Source organism: Glycine soja, chromosome 1 (genome assembly GCF_004193775.1).
Source record: "Glycine soja cultivar W05 chromosome 1, ASM419377v2, whole genome shotgun sequence".
In the NCBI taxonomy this organism is placed as follows: Eukaryota; Viridiplantae; Streptophyta; class Magnoliopsida; order Fabales; family Fabaceae; genus Glycine; species Glycine soja.
The window spans coordinates 46122270-46140269 of NC_041002.1; the positions used below are offsets into that span (position 1 = coordinate 46122270).

An 18000-nucleotide genomic window follows, 5' to 3' on the forward strand; every position below is an offset into this window, starting at 1 on the left:
AGAATCTCTTTTTCACTCAAAAAATTATAATGGACGTCTGCTACATCAGGTACCAGGGAAAATCACAGTCCAAATTGACAACACTCCACAATTTGCACAAGTCTCTAAAAAAATAAATGTCTCACCAACAAAACTGACATAAAATGGACAACTCATAATCTCTTTTTCACTCTGAAAATTATAATGGACGTCTGTTGTATCAGGTACCAAGGAAAAATCAACATTGGATTCCAGAGATGCCTTTAGCAGGAACACAATTCTAACCTTATGAAATTCCGATACATATCAACGGGGCAAAATGCTCATACAACTATAAATAACACCAAACACCCTCAATACAACCACACAATTTCACACAACATACCTTCACAAATCAAATTCAATTTTAATACTATGGCATTCTTGGGAGAAACAAGCAATCAGACCATTGCTAACTCGAGATTAGCCTTCAATTTTCCAAATGGATCAATCACTCACAACCAAACTGGTGTTTATTTTCAAAGTCTCACTCCAACACCAATGCAAGTTCCTAATGGTTGTTCTTTTGAGACACTCAAGAGTAGGATGCACAACACCCTTCAACTAACTAATGATCAATTAGTGGATGAAATCTACTACCAAAAACCATTCATAGATGCATGTCAACAATATTTTTTTCAATCTCTACAATTAAAAAATGATGATGATGTTTACACAATGTTAATGTGCAATGAGCAATATTCGTGTATTGGCCCTATAGAATTATTATGTACCATCAATAGAACATCGAATGGCATGCTTAACCTGCTTCAATCCACTATTACTCCTGCTCATGTTGCAATTTTGTATTACAATGGGAAGTGGAACATACCATGTCAAGGTGAGTTTTTGGGTTACTCCTTCATTGGAACAAATCCAATAAGATTTGACATTCATTCAGGATGTAGCATGGACAAACTCAAGGATATAATCAAGCAAGTTGCACCTCTAGGGGTTCCCCCTTATGGAATTCACGAATCACAAGTGGTCAGACGATTGTTCTTTCGACAATCGGACCATGTTAAGTATTCAGAAAAATTAATCGAATATAAAATAACAGAATTGAAAAACAACAAAGACATGCTAAAGATGTTAGTAGAATCCAACTACTGGAAACAATTCTACCCAATAAAAATTTTAGCTATATTTAACAAACCAGTAACCCAAATAAAAAAAGACATGTCTCCTGTACAACATCTTTCAGACTATCATTAATTTCATCATATTTGCATTACAATTGTATGTTTTGGTATGTTTCGTTATTCTCGTCTATCATTTCAGTCACCACACTGTTTAATTTTATGTGTATTATATAAGAAAAATGTATCAATGATTTATTCACCGTGTATTTTTAATTTATTTTAATACTACTAACTAATTTTTTAATTAATGTACATAACAAAACAAAATCACCAATGACATATAAACTTAGCTAAAAAATACCTACATCGTAACTAAAAAATTATATTATAATCTTCTCCAATTTTATTAATTTCCTTTATTTATATATATTCCTAAAAAATAAAATTAAAATTAAAATTAAAAAAAAAGAAAAAAAAAAGAATTTACCGTGTGAATAATAAAGTTGTATATTGATGTAAATAACAACGGGAGTCGTATGTTTTGGTATTTTTTTATATATTTGGGAAAAATTTTCTATATTACCCCTTTGGAGATGTACTTTGGTGGCCATGTATCCTTTTTATTTAGATACGTGGATATTTCTTCCTAATGGTTGTAGTGTCATAAGGGACAATATTGTATTTCCATTATTTATGTTATTCATACGTATTATCCAACATGTATTATATCTTTGTGTGTTAGAACTTTTATATGATTTTAGATTGTGAACTAAGAATTAAATCACAACAGATTTATAAGTATTTTCATTAAATAATTTAATAAAAGATTTTAACAAATTAAAATTGAATCTTTTTTGCAAGGTTTGTTAAATAAGTGTCATATAATGAAAATGGATCATTATAGAGTGGATTATTATATTATATTTATTCTCAACTTTAAACATCCCACCTTTGAATATTGCATAAATGTTGTTAATTTATATATAGAATAAATACAAGTCACCTCTAAATTTTGAAAAAATTACACCCAATAACCCTCCATTGTTTAATCTTATAAAAACATTTCATAATTGTTTTTCACATATAACACTATATGTACTATCTCCCCCAAAACCATTCATACTATTACCCAACAATTAGGATACTGTTATAGCCGTTATGAGTGGTTCCATTGTAACCAACTATAAAGGATGTAAATCACACTGTTAGATGCAAGCAATAACAAACTCTCTTTTTCTCTCGAACCTTCTATCTCTCTCTCTCTCTTATCCTTCTTCTATAAATCGTCTTCTTCGTGGAGACTCGCTGGGTCTCGAAGATCAGCACTAACACTGGTGCTTTCATTGTCGTTACTATGGCAGATGGTACTCGTTCAAAGACAAGCACTGAACGATGGGAAGACGCCTTTGCGAAGCTTTCGTCATCAATATCTTCTAGGTTTGATGAGCTTCTTCAGAGAATGACTCAGCTGGAGACTTCACAGACGCCTCAAGGGCCCTCGCCGGCGTTCACTTCGGCACCAGCAACTAGCATGAGTTCAGTCCACCATTTAAAGTTAGAAGTTTCGCGTTTTGATGGGTCGGATCCAGCGGGGTGGATATTCAAGATTTCACAATTCTTTGAATACCACGCAACACCAGATCATGAATGTCTCACGATTGCTTCATTCTACATGGAGGGGAAGGCGTTAGCATGGTTTCAATGGATGTACCGGAATGGACAGTTGACATCGTGGCCTACGTTCCTCCACGCGTTACACATGCGATTCTCCTCCTCCACATACGAAGACCCCACTAGCATGTTGTGCAAGCTGACACAGCAGTCATCAGTAGCGGAGTACCTCGCAGAATTTGAATCCTTGGCCAATCGTGTCATTGGACTTCCGACACCGTTTGTACTCAGCTGTTTTGTCTCGGGGTTAAGCCTCGCCATTCGCAGGGAAGTTCAGGTAATGCAACCTCAATCCTTGATGCAAGCGGTCTCTTTTACAAGGTTGCATGAGGAGAAACTCATGGATGGGCGTCGTCAGAACACGCGAGTCACAAAACTTCTTCCCTCGCAACCCTCGACACCACCCACCATGTCTCTGGAACCTTTGTTGCTTCAGGGAGCCACCAAACCCTCACCTCCTACGATTCCTTTTAAACGGTTGTCACCAGCAGAATTGGCCCTCCGCCGTGAGAAAGGATTGTGCTTTAATTGTGATGAAAAGTTCTCACGAGGTCACAAGTGCACTCCTTCGTTATTTTTGTTTATTACAGATGAAGAGGAGGGGAGCCAGGAACCGTTATCAGCAGTTTTCAGTGTCAACGAACCACCAGCTCAGATCAGCCTCCTTGCTCTTTCCAGACATGGAGCTCCTGAAACCTTGTGTGTCGTCGGAGTTATTGGGAATCATAAGGTTCGCATCTTGATTGATGGAGGAAGTACACATAACTTCCTCCAACTGGCTTTGCTCACCACCTTGGGGTTGTCCCCACAGAATACGTCTCCTCTGAAAGTTACAGTGGGTAACGGAGAAGAACTCTAGTGTCATCAGCTTTGCCCAGATGTTCCAGTGAACATCTAAGACCATGAATTCACAGTAGATTTCCACGTACTACCAATTTGCGGCGCGAACGTGGTTCTTGGGGTGCAGTGGCTCAAGTCATTAGGGCCCGTGCTCACTGATTATATTCTCTCATGATGAAGTTCATCTATGCAGGGAAACTGATCGAGCTCACTGGAGAACGAGATAAGAACATGGAACAAATCTCCCCCTCCCAGTTGTGTCATCTTGTACATACAGGTAACACTAGCACCTACTTCCATATCCAGTTAGAACCCGACACCACTACAACCCTACCTTCACCCTGCCAAATCCCAGAAATTAACCAACTCCTCACTAAATATGCTTTACTCTTCAAACCTTCAAACACGTTACCTCCATCGAGACCCACTGATCATGCAATCAACCTTTTACCAAACTCAGCACCTGTTAACACGCGCCCATATCGTTACCCTTACTCTCAAAAACAAGAAATTGAAAACCAGGTAGCGGCCATGTTGAGTCAAGGACATATCCAGCATAGCTCGAGTCCTTTTTCTTCACCAGTATTACTTGTAAAGAAGCACGATGGTACCTGGCGCTTTTGCATAGACTATAGAGCACTTAGCGCCATCACAGTTCGAGACCGCTTCCCTATCCTTATGGTGGACGAACTGTTAGATGAATTGGGAGGCGCAACCTGGTTCTCTAAACTAGACTTGATGCAGGGTTACCATCAAATACTGATGAAGGAAACTGACATCACGAAAACTGCATTTCGAACCCAAAATGGCCATTATGAATTTCGGGTGATGCCATTTGGGCTTTGTAATGCCCCTTCATCCTTTCAAGCCACAATGAATCGCTTATTTCAGCCATACTTACGCAAGTATATTGTCGTCTTCTTCAATGACATTCTAATATACAGTCAATCTGTTCGTGAGCATGTGCTTCACTTGGAAACAGCCTTTCAGGTGTTAATGGAGGGTAAGTTCACACTCAAGTTGTCCAAATGTTCATTTGCGCAACGCCAAATCGAGTACTTGGGTCACATTGTGTCGGGGGAAGGTGTTCAGCCAGTACCAGACAAGGTGCAAGCTGTTCAACAATGGCCGCCACCGCGCACTGCTCGCAGCCTTTGTGGGTTCCTGAGACTTACAGGCTTCTATCGCAGATTCATTAAGGGATATGCTGCGATGGCAGCTCCCCTCTCTAACCTTCTAACAAAGGAGGGGTTTGCGTGGTCACCCGAAGCAGCAGCTACCTTTCAGGCCCTTAAGGACGCAGTCACAAACGCTCCGGTGCTAGCATTACCGGACTTCTCCAAGCCGTTCGTCGTCGAGACGGATGCCTCAGGGAGGGGCACTACTATCCCAGGGAGGGCACCCCATAGCTTTTTTTAGTAAGCAGTTTTGTCCTAAGCTTGCACGATCATCAGCATATGTACGCAAGCATGCAGTGATTACGAACGCCGTTAAGAAGTGGCGACAGTATCTTCTAGGTCACCATTTTGAAATCCTCACAGATCATCGAAGCTTGAAGGAATTGATGACCCAGGCGGTTCAAACTCCCGAGCAACATCGATACTTGTCAAGATTGTTGGGATTCGACTACTCCATACAATATCGTTCAGGGAGAACCAATGTAGTAGCATATGCCCTATCAAGAGTTGCAGAACCACCTACTGCCTCCTTCTTCATTCTGTCAACACCCCACTTCTTGTTCTTAGAAGATTTATATAAGGAGCTGTAGTCACACGAAGAATTCATCTCCCTCCGAGAGCAGATACGCTCGTCACCGTCAGACTTCCCTGAGCACACGACAACGTCTCATTTTATCTTGCACTGTGGATGCATATGGTTGCCCGACAATTGTTCTTTCATCAAGGCCTTGATGACTGAGTTCCACCAGACACCCACAGGAGGCCACATGGGCTTCAGGAAAACTTTGAACCGCTTATCGGAAAATTTCACATGGAAGAACATGGCCGCAGACACACGGAAATTCGTTGCTAGTTGCACAGATTGTCAATTTGTCAAATATGAAACTGCAAAGCCAAGGGGGTATCTCTGCCCCTTGTCAGTACCGTCTCAGCCGTGGGAAGATCTATCAATGGATTTCATTGTGGGGCTGCCGGCATACAAGGGACACACCTGCATCTTCGTGGTAGTGGATCGTTTCTCAAAGGGGATTCACCTCGGCATGTTACCGACGCAGCACACAGCACAAGGAGTTGCCTAGCTTTTCATGGAGATGGTGGGTAAGATCCATGGAATACCCAGGAGCATCGTGTCTGACCGGGATCCACTCTTTGTCAGTAGGTTCTGGCAAACGCTTTTCTCCTTGAGTGGCACCAAGCTCAGGATGAGCTCCGCCTACCATCCTCAGACGGTTGGTCAGACGAAGGTGGCTAATCGAGTGGTGGAGCAATACCTACGCGCCTTTGTTCATCGCAAACCGTCGACATGGGGACGTTTCCTGCTATGGGCGGAGTGGTCATACAACACCTCCGTTCACTCAACCACTGGGTTAACTCCGTTCGAAGTCACCTTTGGTCAAAAACCTCCCAACTACCCTCGCTACGTAGAAGGCTCTGCGCAGATAGAAGCAGTGGATGAATGGCTCAGTCAAAGAGAGGAAGTAATTGCGTTACTTAAGCAAAAGTTGTTGAAAGCTCAAACGCGCATGTAAAATATCGCAGATGGGCATCGCCAAGATCACAACTTCAATATCGGAGATTGGGTCTTAGTTAAACTACAACCGTATAGACAAACAACAATGACGGGTTCAACTCATTCGAAGCTTGCCAAACGCTTCTATGGACCATTTCAGATCGTAGAAAGATTGGGACCAGTTGCATACAAGCTGGCGTTACCGAAACATTCTCGCATCCACCCAGTCTTTCATTGTTCTCTTTTGAAGCCCTTCATAGGATCTCCAGCATCAACGCAAGCTACAAACCTGCCACCCTCGGCCGTGGATAACCAACCAGTCCCGGTTCCCTTAGCCATTTTGGGCCACAAGACAGTCTCGACAGACGCGGGCCCAAAGGAATTTGTGTTAGTGCAATGGAAGGATCTGCACCCTGATGAAGCTTCGTGGGAAGATTGGACCGCCCTTAAAAGCCTTCATCACCTTGAGGGCAAGGTGTTCTTCGAAGGCGGCAGGAATGATACACCTAACAGTGAGGATAGCAGAAAAGAGTTTCAAACAGCAAAGCCCAAGAGGCAAGTTAACATCCCCACGCGTTTGAAGGATTACGTGCTGAAGAGCTAAGCCATGCATGGGAAGAACAGCTTCGAACCTCCAAGCTTTAACGAACAACTACCCAGCAGCTAGGATACCGTTATAGCCGTTATGAGTGGTTCCATTGTAACCAACTATAAAGGATGTAAATCACGCTGTTAGATGCAAGCAATAACAAACTCTCTTTTTTCTCTCGAACCTTCTCTCTCTCTCTCTCATCCTTCTTCTCTAAATCGTCTTCTTCATGGAGACTTGCTGGATCTCAAAGACCAGCACTAACAGAGTGAATTACACTTATATTTCTAGTATTTTAAAAATTATAGCACAAAATTAGAAATATAAACTGACAAAATTATAACACTATTTAAATACTAATGAAGTGATCAATTGGTTGACAATGTGTGAATTATTACAAATCTCTTAATACCTAAATTTGATTTCTATAGATAAAAAAAAGACATATTTAAATTTATTTATTTATTTTTTAATTACCATTTATCTGAGTTTTAATTTCAACCGTTTAGGAAAAAAAATATTGTTGAAACGAAAAAAAAATGTCACAATAGAATGAAAGAAATGCAAGGTATAAGAACAAGATAGGAGGATATATAAGATATCATAAGAAAAATAAAATAATACTAAATAGTAAATACAAGAGACAAATAACCAAGGCATTCTAATTAAACAAGCAAACATCGCCGGGCCTGGGAAGTGGAAAGGCATTGGAAGATGTTACATAGTATAATATACATACACGTGATAGCTATTAGAAATATCAAATCAATAATATTTCACATACCCCCGTACCATATCCATAATAGTTTATGCATCATGGCATAGTAAAAAGATTGAAAGAAAAAAAAGAAGTACCCTCAATTGAAGCAATTCCTTGTGGAAGGAGTCAAGACAAGAGTGTATGGCATTTAATTTGTTATGCGAGTGCAAAGAAATGAAAACAAGAGTGTCTCTCTTTATATTATACATATAGGAGGTCTCTCTTTATATTATACATATAGGAGGTATCATATGACTATGTCATGTGAAAATGATAATGCTAATATTAACAAGATTAAAATAAAAGATAAAGATTAATTTTTTTAAAATTCAAATTAAAATATTATTTAATCATAAAATCTCTATAAAATCTATTAAATAAAAAATTAAATATTTTAAAGATAAAGATTAATTTTTTTTAATTCAAATTAAAATATTATTTAATCATAAAATCTCTATAAAATCTATTAAATAAAAAATTAAATATTTTAAAGATTTAATTTATGACTTCCTAAAATATCTCAAATATATTATTATCATGACCATCATTACTATTATGACGGTTTCACTACAACCGTCATGGTTGTCACTGTAGCCACAATCATGATCATCAACTATCGCTACTATGACCACTATCGTTACCACTAACATGATTATTGTATGATTGTTGTCATTGTTACTGTCACTACCTTAATCATTTTAGTGACCATTATTATCGCCACCAACATAATTGTTACTGTTACCGTCATCGCTATCGATGGTGGTGTCGATGACAATAGCAATAATTATGTTGGTAATGACTCATGATGATGGTAGTGGTATTAATAGTCATGGTGATAGTGAAATTAATAACCATGATGATGATCATAATGTCGATCCCTAAATTAAATATTTCATATATTTAATATTTTGTTTGATAAATTTGTTATATTTTATCTTTATCCCTAAATTGAATGTCAATAATTTTCTTTAAAAAAATATCAATAGTTGAAAATAAATTTATACTATCGCGTACGGTTTAAATTGTTCATTGTAAATTTAAAATAAATTATATTTAAAATATTTATTTGTTACGAATTTTAATTATAATATATTTTCTACATTAAAAAATATTGTTTCTTATGTATTTTACACGTATAAAAACAAACATTTATCCCATAATGCATAAGCTAAAATACTAATTTATAAAGTTTCACATCAATAAAAAATTAAGTATCTTTATTTATTATCTATGTTTTTATTTATTTAAATATATTAAGGTTATAAAAAATTCTTAATATTACAAAATTTGTATTTTTTTATATAATACTATTTATATGGAAATTTATTATTTTGTCTCTCATTCTCTCCCTGTCTCTGTCTCTTTGAAAAGTACTATTATCTTTCTTAACTAAACTTTTTCTAAAAAAAATTCAGCATAACAAGCTGTTCCATTTATGAAATGTTTAACAATAGATCGAAGTCTCTGTGTAAATACACAAGAAGTCTTTACACAATTAAAGAAAAATATTAATGATACAAGAAATAATATCCGGGAAAACATATATCGCTATAGTTTTTGTTGTTTCACTGCTTTAACCTTCTGTTACATTTTTATCTAATTAAAGCCACGAGGAAGTATGATGCGTACATTAGCTGAAAAAAAAGAAGACATCAATACATGATTATGTTCCACTTTGGATGAACAAAGAATTCAAAACAATTTCAAAAAAATATAGGTAAACTGACAATAATTCACGTTCAGGTATGTTTTGCACTTCAATCAGTGTTGAATTTTTTACTAGAAGATGAAATTAGATCTATATATGATTAAATTCATCAACTTAATCGTAGAAATTCTTGCTCATGGAAAATAACTTTAATTTAGATAATTTACCCAAGTGTTTTGTATTTCAATTGGAAGTCATTAGAAATCAAACAATCTTCTTTCTCAAAATAGGGGTAAAATAATCAAATGGATATTTTTTTAAAAATAATTATCTTTATGTTGAACTCCTCAAATGGTAAATAAATTTTAAGTGGATTACCTTCCAGATCAACATATAAAAGGATCCACCAGAAGTTTTGCTGCTCAAATCTATAGAATTGGCTTGGAACCAGAGAACTGAAGCAAGAACAGCATTCCCCACACCCTAAAACATTGGTGTCGAATAGATTTCAAACATTGATGAAAAATTTGAACAAGTCTGTTTTCACTTATATCGATAGGTAAAATAATATACCTAAGCTTTCTCCTTAAAGGAATGTATCATTTAAAGATCAATTTTTACCGTTGACACTATTAACAAGAGTATAAAGTTGTAATAATATATGCAACAAAGACAACTTTGCAAAGGAAATATTTCTTCATTTAAGTCTAGATATCTGTCATATCACAAGTTAGTAATATTAAAAAAGAATTATCTAAAGTTTTAGATTTATGTTTTTAATCCCTATAAATTTCTTTTGGCTGACAATTCTTTATTTATTTATATTCTTCAATCAATATTAGTACCTCTCAGGAATTGTTTTTATCCATCAATATTAGACCTTGAGAGGGGCAAAAAATAGCCAAAAATTAGTCCATAAGAGATACTAATATTGATGATTGAAAATAAATAAAGAACTACAAATAGTAAAAAAGAAAATATAGAGACTAAAAGCATAAATTTAAAATTTTAAAACAACTATAAATATATTTAATCCTAGAACATAAAGTTTGTTGCACTCTCTAGTAAGGTCTATGTATACATAGAGGTCGAATGGGTAAAAAAAAAATCACATGTAACTTCTATTTGCTCTTTTCCATCTTATAGCTTGGGACCTTGGGCGTGAGCATTTGTTTTTACATTTTTTTCTTATCAATAAGACAATCTTTCGTAAGTTATAATAACCAATATATTATAAGACATTTGTTATATATTCTAACACTTGGTAATCAAAATTGCACCTCATCATTCAAAACAAATAACTTCTTAAGTAGAATAAGGATGCAATACACCTATAATTGCATGCAACCTATATGTGGTAGTAAGCATATTACCGTGATGATTTTGACCAAAAGGCTAGAAGATGTTGCTCCTGCCACTAGGGAAACTCCGAAAGCCATTTCAAAAAGGAAAATACAAATCCAAAATACCTGTCAAAGATTAGTTATAAACAACTAAAGGATATACAATAGGACACAACCAATTTTGTTGACATGTTGGATTTGAAAAACATACTTGTTTTTGACCTATACGTATTGCAAAAGTATCAATGCCATATATTTTATCTCCTTCAACATCAGGTATATCCTATATAAATCCAATAAGAAGTTTTACATTAGGTACAAATATTGAACCGAAAGCTTAATGTTGGAAATAAACATATGTTTTGAGAAACAAGAGGCCTTTACCTTTGCCAATGCCATACCCACAAAGAAGAAGTTCATGATTACAATAGCCAAAATAAGTGATCTTGGAAAGACAATTGGCCTCTTCAACACAAAAGTCTGGACATTGTTACATGGATTAGCAATAAAAAAAATTAGTTTCGTGTCATTTTTCTTACTTTAATTAATAGCATGTGAAAGGTTGTAAAAGAACATAGAACTCTTAGTACTATATGGAAAAAATATAAGACCAAAGTTATGAAAATGAAACTCATATTTCTCTCTTCATATTTAGCTTTTCTTCAACTTTCCCACACACTTCTCATAATTAAGCTCTAATTGGTGAATTCGAATAATTGATCATTAATCCAACGAAACCAGCCCTAAAAACAGAGGATACAAATTTGTTATTATTATTATTATTATTATTATTATTATTATTATTATTATTATTATTATTATTATTATTACATGCATATAAGTTAATGGATGCTTGTTTAGAGCTATAAAAAGCAGAATTAGTTATAAAATAGAACCTGCATGTGAAGAAAAAATGTAATTGGCAATACAAATGCCCAAGATGAAACCATGCACATTGCCGCGAGTATTGGGTTTTTCTTCCATCTCAAGAAGGGTACCTGAAAAGTTTCAAAGCATTACAATCATTATCAAACAATTTTTTTCTTTTCAAAACGAGTCTCAACTAGTCTGTTTGTTAGAAAATATTCATATTTCTTCATCTAATAGATTAATTTGTAAATGAATAGATAATTTTAGTCCGAAAATGCATTTGTTCAGGAAGAGTTTAAATCATTTAGCACAAAATATTGTCTGAATTTAAAAAAATGAAAATAATCACTGTTTTTAGAAGGCAAATTTTAACCAGGGGATTTGAAATATCACTCTTCAGAAGGTATTTTGAAAATGTCTGCTCTTGAGAATCAACTTCTAGTGAATGATTAAATTCTCAGCATATCATATTTTTTCAAACAAAATATTTCATAAATAAAATCAAATTACGCCAAAGGAATCTATCTCTATATATATAAACTGTTACGCCGTCGTCATCATGGGTTGACTGTTGAACAATTTGTATTTTTTTTTCTAATGTATTTTATTTTTATTTTAAAAAAATTTAAACATTTTATTCGATTTTTTTTCTCTCACTCTTTTTACTAAAAAGTTGTGCATTACATGGGTTCCAATTTTAGTTTATTTATATTTGGCGAAATTGGGCTTTCCAGATCTGGATTCCCCTACAGTCGGATAAAGATACAACTATTCATAAATTATTTTAATAAATTCAACTTAAAAAACATTTTTGAAATGTTAACCATTTGATCAAATCAACGGTCCATTTTCACGAGTGTATGAATGCAGATAATCCATTTCCGGGCCTCCCCTAACACTTCATGTCAAGATCCACTACCCCCGCAAGAAAACTCCCGTTTGGTTGGCAAGACCAATTTCCCACGACACCCACAGAACTCATACTTAAGGAAAGGTTTCATTGATCAATTATGTGAATAAATTTTAGAATTTGTTATACGTATTGTTTTGTAGGATTTTGAGTCATTGACATGATTTAGTTTTCATCTCACTTTCTTCAAGATTTGGCCCTATGATTATTTAAATTTTTTAATACCATGCTTGAAACTTAATAATTGATTGAATTAACTGAATTGTTTGCATAATTTTAGGAACTATTTCATCTTGTTAAATTTGAGCAACAATATGTATATGAAGATTGTGTAATCAATCCAATGAACATTTTAACGATGCAAACCATAAGAACAAACTAAACCAAATAAGATTACACTAAACTTGAAATATAAAGACCTTGAGCAAAATGAATATCTGAATTTTTTTTAAGTCATGTAACATTTATAAAACCAAAATAAATAATTTTTTTGAAACTCAAATAAAACAATATACAATAAATAACTTTGGCGTTTTTAAAAAAAAATAAAATTGGATGCATACTTGTGTAACAAAACGAGTTTTAGGAGTGTAGATGCTTCATCAATCAATTTCACTAAATTACCAATCAATTAACCATGTTTTATATACTTTTAAAAAACCATGTTTTTATATTAATCATAAGTCATTTTTTGCGTATTAATTGATTATACTGTATCATCAATTATGTAAACATTGATTTTTTATTAGTATTAATCAAATGGATTGAACCATCAAATTGGTTAACCATTAATTTATTGCAATGAAATGAAAAACAATCGACATAACAAATCAATCGATTAAACAATTATATCGATTGTTATTAGTCTTGAAAACTATAATAAAATTAACTATTACCTAAACAAAACAAAAAAAGAGAGAGAGAGAGAGATAAATATTGGAAATTCTCTTTGAGCCTCTTATTGACTAGTCTATTGGTTATATATAGAACTTTCAAGTTGTATATATACACCTGTTAGAGTGTTTTCTTTCTTATTTTCTTTATTGCAAGTTCTTCGTGAGGTCTCCCAGTGAAAAGTAGAGTAAGGTATCCCCATTCAAACAAGTCCTATACTTATGTCTTAAACATTGTAAGAAAAAAAAAATGTTTAAATGTAATTGAAAAGAACTCACATTGACTGAATAAGCGGTCCATATTGAAGTAATCAATACAAGATTCCAAATCAAAGGCCATGAACCTACTATCCAGCTAAGCCAAAAACTCTGTAAAAGAAAACAAAACAAAAATAAGCCTCCTTCGTACCTTGTCAATGAAGCTTATCTTTAAAAATATCTTGTAGAGATGATATGATTAAATTTATACGGCACCAAAGTTAAAAATGACGCAGCAATGATGACAACAGTTTTAAGGGATAATTGCCCGGATGCCAATGGAAGATGTGGTTTGTTTATCTGCAATAAAACATATAACATATATTAGTAATAAGATATAGCATATGATGCTTTTCCACTAAATAGTTTATAAACTAGGTATTCTATGACTCTCTCTTTTGCACACCAGATTTTTTCAATAAAAAATTATTCCATTATTGGATTTATTTATATGAAAATTATGGAATTTAATTGATGTACGAATAAAAAAGGAATCAAATATGGTAAAAATAACATAAAAAATGAGCCTCATGAATAACTATAAAATTAAATTTTTTATTTTTCGATTATGTTATTTTTATTATGTTTATTACTTTTCATATAAATTAATCTAATGACGTAATTTTATGTCTCGAATCAATAAAAAAAGAATTTAAAATTGTGTATCAATAAAAAGCAATCATTTTTAAAAGAATATTTTGACTCATTTTAAAAAAATAAAAAATTTAATTGAAACTTCTAAAACATAAATAATCAAACTAAATAAAAAGAAAAACATAAAAGAACAAATATGTAATTTAACGATTTTTTGTCTTATATTATGTCTCATACCTTATCTATTTCAAGGTCAGACACTTGATTTAGAGCATTACTATAAATTGCGAAAAACAATTGAGGTACCGCAGCCTGAAACATTATAAAAACTCAAAATATTAATATAAAGTTAAAAGGAAGCTTACAATTGATTATTTAAAGAGAAATAACATATCTAGAGTCTCACTTGTAACACACCAACAAAAAATGATAGAGATATGTCTGATAGTTTTTCCACTGCAAGGAGAGACGAAGAAAGTGCACATAATGCCTGCTCAAAGATAAATAAAAATGACCTAGTTAAAGTATTAAAAATATTTCTATTATCCAAAAAAGTGTTCAAAATTAATAAACTGAATTAAGTATTAACCATATCATTTGAGAATTATTTATAAGAATAATATTAAAGAAGTTTAGACTTACTAAGCCAATCATTGCATATGGATAGGAAAGTGTGCATAAAGTAGCTAAGAAATCTTTGACAGAGTGCAAAATGATTTGAGGATTGGAAGTATGAGGTTCAGAATCAAAAGATGATTCAGGGACTGCTTGCACAACATACTTTCTATTGCATTCTTGATATGCAAACCCTCCTTCAATGCATTTGTAACGATGGCCCAAACTTAATTGTTGTACCCGCTTCAAATTATATTTTATTTGAGTTTTTTTTGTGTGCTGCGAAGCTTTTGATGCATAAGAACCTAGAGCAACAATTTTTGGATGTAGTATTAGTGGTCAAGCACAGGAAAAAACATGTTGTTTTAAAATTATTGCAACCAAGATCATGATGACCCGATAAAGAATAATCAATTTGAAAACTAAAATAAGAGAAGTCACTACCAATATATTACCAATGCTTCCTCATATTAGTCAGGAAATAATTTTGTAATGAAAAATTGATCAAATATCCAAATTAGCTAAATGGATAACAAAGAAGAAAGTAATGGGTGATGCGAAAGAAGGACACATAGGTACCAGTTGTGATCACTGAATAAGGTTTAGGAGAAGATATAGCAAGCCCCGAATCCATGGAAATTAACTGAACCAATTACTAAATTGTGATTTGATCGATTTGCAAAGTTATATGTGATTTGATTGATCTACAAATTTATATACTCCATCATAAGTGAGCTGTGGGAACTAATAAATTATTGCAGGTAGTTGAATACAGCGGTCAGAAAGACTAATCAACAGAACGTGAAGTCGCCACGAAGAAAAAACCGTTGATATGTGAGCTAGTACAACTTGGTTTTTGTAAAATACTCGAGTTTAACAGGTATGTAGATATTTTCAGAAAATCTAGAATTCAAACTCGACTGTACATATATACCTGCCAATCAACTAGAATATTTAACATTATATTTTATCTCCTGTCAAAACCTAATTATAGGAAGGTTTAAATATGAATTTAGGTTCTGTATCATATTTACGACAAATCTCGGTAATTAAGATAATGACTGAAATAGTGGCATATTTAAGATCCTAAATTAATGGATACAAATTATAAAATATAAAATTAGTGAATTCAATTATATAATTATAAGATTTTATTTATAAATTTAATGAATTTTAAAAAATGAAGGAATAGAATGTACATCCTGAACTGACTGTAGGTGACTGTAGGTCCACTGGATTAAGGGCTCAGGTAGATGAATAGAGGTAGATGAATATATCAATCAAATACACGACTCTTATTGTGTTGTTCATTTTTCCAAATTGGCGGTATGCAATCAAATGGGCTGAAGCCACACATTCAAGTAACCAAGTTAGACTCGTGTTCTAAAAAAAGGAAAAATAGACCCGGTCATATTGGTTCATGATAATAATAAAAAATTGGTGAATCGATTTTGTGTCCGAAATAAATTACAGAATCAATTTTAAGAAAATAAAATTGTTCAAAACTAGTAAAACTCGACAACATATTGGTTCATGATGGGTCAGTGAAAATACTTGATACCATATTGTTTTGATTTCTTTTCTTAAAAAAAACAATTAACCTAAGTTTATTTATTCTAGATCTTAATCTGTTGTAAAGTAATGCTTTATTTTTAGATTTTAGTGTTGTAAAGTTGCAATGTTATCTTTTTTAATATTATTTTATTATTTATTTCATTAATATATACGGATTCGATCGTGGCTGGATTTTAATCATGTGTTTGCAACACATTTAACTCACAGGGTTAGACACATTGGAGAGGATGTTTCATCAAACAGTTTGCACAAAGCAAGCAAGGAAAGCAGAAAACATTGGCAACCTAGGAATTTATCCCATTGATTAAGCTATTCATAAACAACAGAGAATCAATTTCAGTAAATTTTACTAATTAAACAGTAAATGAAGATTGCAGAGAAATAAAAATAAATAAATGGATATTAAATGAATAAAATAACTTATTGGTCACTGAACCAGGAACATAAAATAACCGCTCTATGCGAAAACCTAATGTTCTGAAAAGTCTAGAGTATGAAAATTAAATAAATGAAAAGTGTAGGGTATATATATGCAAGAACTAAGCTTAATTCATAAGTAAGAAATATTTCTATTTTACCTCGGAAAAAATCCCAGCATGAACCAACTTCAGATCGAGTAGAGGGCAAAAGAAAATTGGAATTGTTCGCAAGAACTAAGCTGCATAATATGTTTGATAACACTTTTCAAAAACTTATAATTTTTTTTATTAACTTATAAGTTAATATACAAAGTTATTTTTAGTAGTTTATATTTTAAAAGTTACTTCAAGTAGCTTATATATCAACAAGAAGTTTTTGAAAAATAAGTTAGCTTATTACTAGTTTTTCTTATTATAAATTTTATTTTTACTATTTTATTTAAAAGTTTATTTTATCCTTTTATTCAATTTAAAAAATTTCTTATTTTTTTATTATTTGAAAAACTCTTTTTATCTAATATATCATATTCTTACACGTATACAACAATCAACTTGTCAATTATTGTTTTCACATAATTATTTGTTGAATTCTTTTTTTTTAATTTCATTTTTTCAAAAAAATGAAAAACTTGAGTTTAAATAATGACTAAAATCATCAAATTTTTACCATTTTCTTATAATACAAAATTTAAAAATTGTTATCCTACTTTTAATTAATATAAGTTATTAGAAATAAATTCAAATGTAAAAAATATTAAATGCATTTTTTATGTCATCTAAGTTAGTTTTACTAAATAGTTTTAATTAAATCATTTAACTTATATGTTAATTTTATCAAACATATATAAACTATGTTTAGCAAAATGAGCTAAAAAGCTAATCGGAAGTTAAAAACTGAAAAATTAACTTATTAATTACGTGTTCGATAAAATTAATTATTAAAGTAATTAAAAACTGTAAAATGAAAAAAAAAATTAATAAAATCACGATTTACTTAAAAAGGATAACTAAAAAATCAGATAATTGAGGATAAAAATGAAAGAAAATATAAAAAGATAAAAGTTAAAAGTTAGCATTTAAAAAATATTATAAGCTATTAAAAAATTATTTATTGAAAAATCAAGCAAATTTTTTATTTAGTTAAAAAAGTTAAAAATTATCTATAATATCTCATCAAACATAACCGTAAACTAATTCATAAGTAAATTATTAGTATATATAAATAAA

The 18000-nt window shown here is 32.5% G+C and overlaps 1 protein-coding gene across 1 annotated transcript; it reads right to left on the reverse strand.

Annotated features, from left to right (window-relative positions):
• Positions 1-9058: 9058 nt before the first annotated feature.
• On the reverse strand, positions 9059-15606 carry LOC114417018 (glycinol 4-dimethylallyltransferase-like). Its single transcript, XM_028382098.1, has 12 exons — positions 15359-15606; positions 14807-15084; positions 14571-14654; positions 14402-14476; positions 13787-13870; positions 13592-13681; positions 11536-11637; positions 11024-11119; positions 10851-10922; positions 10670-10765; positions 9675-9779; positions 9059-9282 (listed from the first exon to the last, which is right to left on the reverse strand). The coding sequence occupies exons 1-12, from the start codon at positions 15411-15413 to the stop codon at positions 9241-9243; spliced, it is 1179 nt and encodes a 392-aa protein (XP_028237899.1). The 5' UTR covers positions 15414-15606; the 3' UTR covers positions 9059-9240.
• Between the last annotated feature and the right edge of the window lie 2394 nt (positions 15607-18000).

Bases quoted from the DNA above. Each gene is read 5' to 3' on its own strand.
- LOC114417018 (XM_028382098.1), bottom strand. From the start codon at position 15,413: ATGGATTCGGGGCTTGCTATATCTTCTCCTAAACCTTATTCAGTGATC. The intron at 15,085-15,358 runs GTACCTATGTGT...TTGTTGCTCTAG, and splicing joins TTATTCAGTGATCACAACTG to GTTCTTATGCATCAAAAGCT. The intron at 9,780-10,669 runs GTAATATGCTTA...CCAATGTTTTAG, and splicing joins TTTTGGTCAAAATCATCACG to GGTGTGGGGAATGCTGTTCT.